Below are 2500 nucleotides of genomic sequence, written 5' to 3'. Positions count from 1 at the left end.
TGTTGGATCCGTCGAGGAAGCAAGCTGCTTAGCTCCTCCGCCTGCTGGTCGTCGGAGTCGTGGTCGGAGGAGGGGCCGTGGAGGGGCGAAGAAGAGGACGCCGGGGAGGCGGCCTTGGACGGGGAGCCGCGCTGGAAGTCGAGCACCGTGTTGAGGAGGTTGATGTAGCGGATGGCCAGGCGGAGGATCTCGTTCTTGCTCAGCTTCTTGTCCGGCGGGTGGGTGGGCACCAGCCGCCTCAGCTGGCAGAAGGCCGTGTTGACCTTCTGCTGCCGCCAGCGCTCCCGGGAGTTGGTGAAGACCCTGCGCGGGGGCCTCCGGCCCACGGCCCGCCCCCCGGCCTGCGAGGACGGGCCCATGTCGCTCTGGCAGCGCATCAGGTGGAAGGGGCCGCCGGGCAGGGACAGCGGGTGGTGGTGGTGCTGATGCTGCTTCTGGCGCAGGTCCAGGGGGATCTCGCGGAGGTCCGGCGCCGAGGAGAGGAGGAAGGGGCCCGGCGGGGAGGTGGGCGACAGGGACAGGGACGGGGAGGAGGGGGAGGGGTGGAGGGCTGCGGGGGCGGAGTGGAGGGGGGCGTGGCGGGGAGGGATCAGCCGGAAGCTGGGCGGAAGCCCCGGCAGCGTCATGCCGTCACTGCCCTTCAGCGTCATCATCTCCCCGCCCTGCCGGACCCCGCTCTCCTCGCCCATGTCTTCGTCGTCGTCGTCGTCCACGTCTTCGTCGTCCACGTCGTCGTCTGCGTGGTGGTCGCCGCCGTCGGGGCTGAAGACGTTGTCGTCCATCTCCTCCACGTCCGGCACCAGCTGCTCCTCCTCCGTGTCCGCTGATGACGTCAGCGAGGAGAACAGCTGACGCCGGGTGTTGACGTGCAGTGACGTCATCGATCCCAGGGACTTGGCCATCGTTGGTGCTTCCTCTTGTTTTTGTTCCGCTTAGAACTGTTTTCTGTCTGCTGCTTTGTAGGTTTTTTTGTTTGTTTGTTTTCCAGATCACGTTCAGAAATTCTCAATAGTCGTGGTGTTTTTTGCTGTGCCTCTTTCCTCATTCACTCTCTGAAACAGATAACATTGCAAAGTAAAAGTTGAGGCTCAATTCAACCAGTACACCCGCTACAAATGCATGTAAAAAACAAACAAACAAACAAACAAAAAAAGACAGAAAGAAGAGACAGAGGTAGATACAGATACAGAGAGACAGAAAGACATAGAGACAGACAGAGAGACACAAAGACGGATACAAACAGTCACGGACACGGACATTGTTTTATTGCCGTCGATAACACTGTCCTTTTGACGAGGGAACATGACGGCGATGTACAGAGAAATGAACATTTTGCTAAGAAAAAAAAAAAGAAGAAAAAAAAAAAGAAAGAAAGAAAAAAAGAAAAGAAAACCCCAAACAAACATAAATCACAATTATGAAAGTTAACACCAACATATACACTTGTTTGTTTGTTTTTTAATTAAAGACTGACAGCCTGGTTGTAGAAAATGAAACTGCAACGCTACATTCGTGAAAACAAAACAAAACAACAGAAAATAAGAACACACATACGCTCACAGTCCACTCAGTCCACACTCACACTCGCAGACACATGTGCATTGGTTATTCGGTACTTATCAACGCCTTACACAAGGCAAATAAGGATCGCATGACAAAACCCTACCATCCAACAGAAAAATAGATAAACATGTAATTCATGTAAGTTATGAAGGTTAGACCAGAGTGACAGTAATCAATTTTGATAATCATACGGCTTCCAAAGTTAATGGCTTTTTCACCCAAACAATTTAAGGGTGGTAACTCTGACTAGTGATCTTGTTCTCATTTATTTTTGTCATCTATAAAAGGCATACTGGAAAGGTAGATCCGTAATCTTTGAAATTGCTTCGTTGAAAATTACATAATTATTTCTAGTGGATATCCTCGTAACACACACACACACACACACACACACACACACACACACATACACACACACACACTCACACACAGAGTATTTAATTTTCACCAATAATAGGACAAGGGGGGCCGTGCGGAAGTGTCAGCAGGGAACCATTTTTTGTTGCCATTTTTGGTCTGAAGTTCTTGATCTGGACGATTGAACCAGGCTGGTTCTTTGTCAATTCCTTTGATACATTTTTCCCGTCTCAAAAATGCTCTTAAAGGAGAGAAACCAACTGTTTGGATGTTTTTTTGTTTTTTTTGTTGTTGTTTTTTTTTTACTCCCAGTGTGGACATGCCAGCCTTGTTTGTATGAATTAGTATACGCCTGCGTTTTCAAATTCTGCGAGAAAATATTCGTTCATAGCCAATATCTTCCCCCCCGTGGGGATGCCCGGGGTCTTTCAGTATAAACAGCATCCCCACCTTCTGGAAACTCTGTGCTAGATATGTCCTCTTTTCTATCACTCTCTTTGTTTCCGCCTTTTCTCTCCCTTCACTGGTGTTTCTGCCTTCCCAGTCCATTCCCCTTTCTTTTTTCAAGCCCCCGTGGGGA

General features: G+C 49.9%; 1 protein-coding gene across 1 annotated transcript in view; it reads right to left on the bottom strand.

The window, feature by feature from the left end:
* The window catches only part of LOC143280542 (uncharacterized), a 37638-nt gene that overhangs the window by 2080 nt on the left and 33058 nt on the right, over window positions 1-2500 (bottom strand). Inside the window, exon 2 of the mRNA XM_076585230.1 lies at window positions 1-1052. This exon is cut by the window's left edge and continues 2080 nt beyond it. Coding sequence (XP_076441345.1) covers window positions 1-902 — 902 coding nt within the window. The 5' untranslated portion in view covers window positions 903-1052. The remainder of the gene's footprint in view (window positions 1053-2500) is intronic.

Source organism: Babylonia areolata, chromosome 3, assembly GCF_041734735.1.
Source record: "Babylonia areolata isolate BAREFJ2019XMU chromosome 3, ASM4173473v1, whole genome shotgun sequence".
NCBI lineage: Eukaryota > Metazoa > Mollusca > Gastropoda > Neogastropoda > Buccinidae > Babylonia > Babylonia areolata.
Note: the sequence above shows the minus strand (reverse complement) of the source record. Positions and strands in the feature narration are given on the sequence as shown.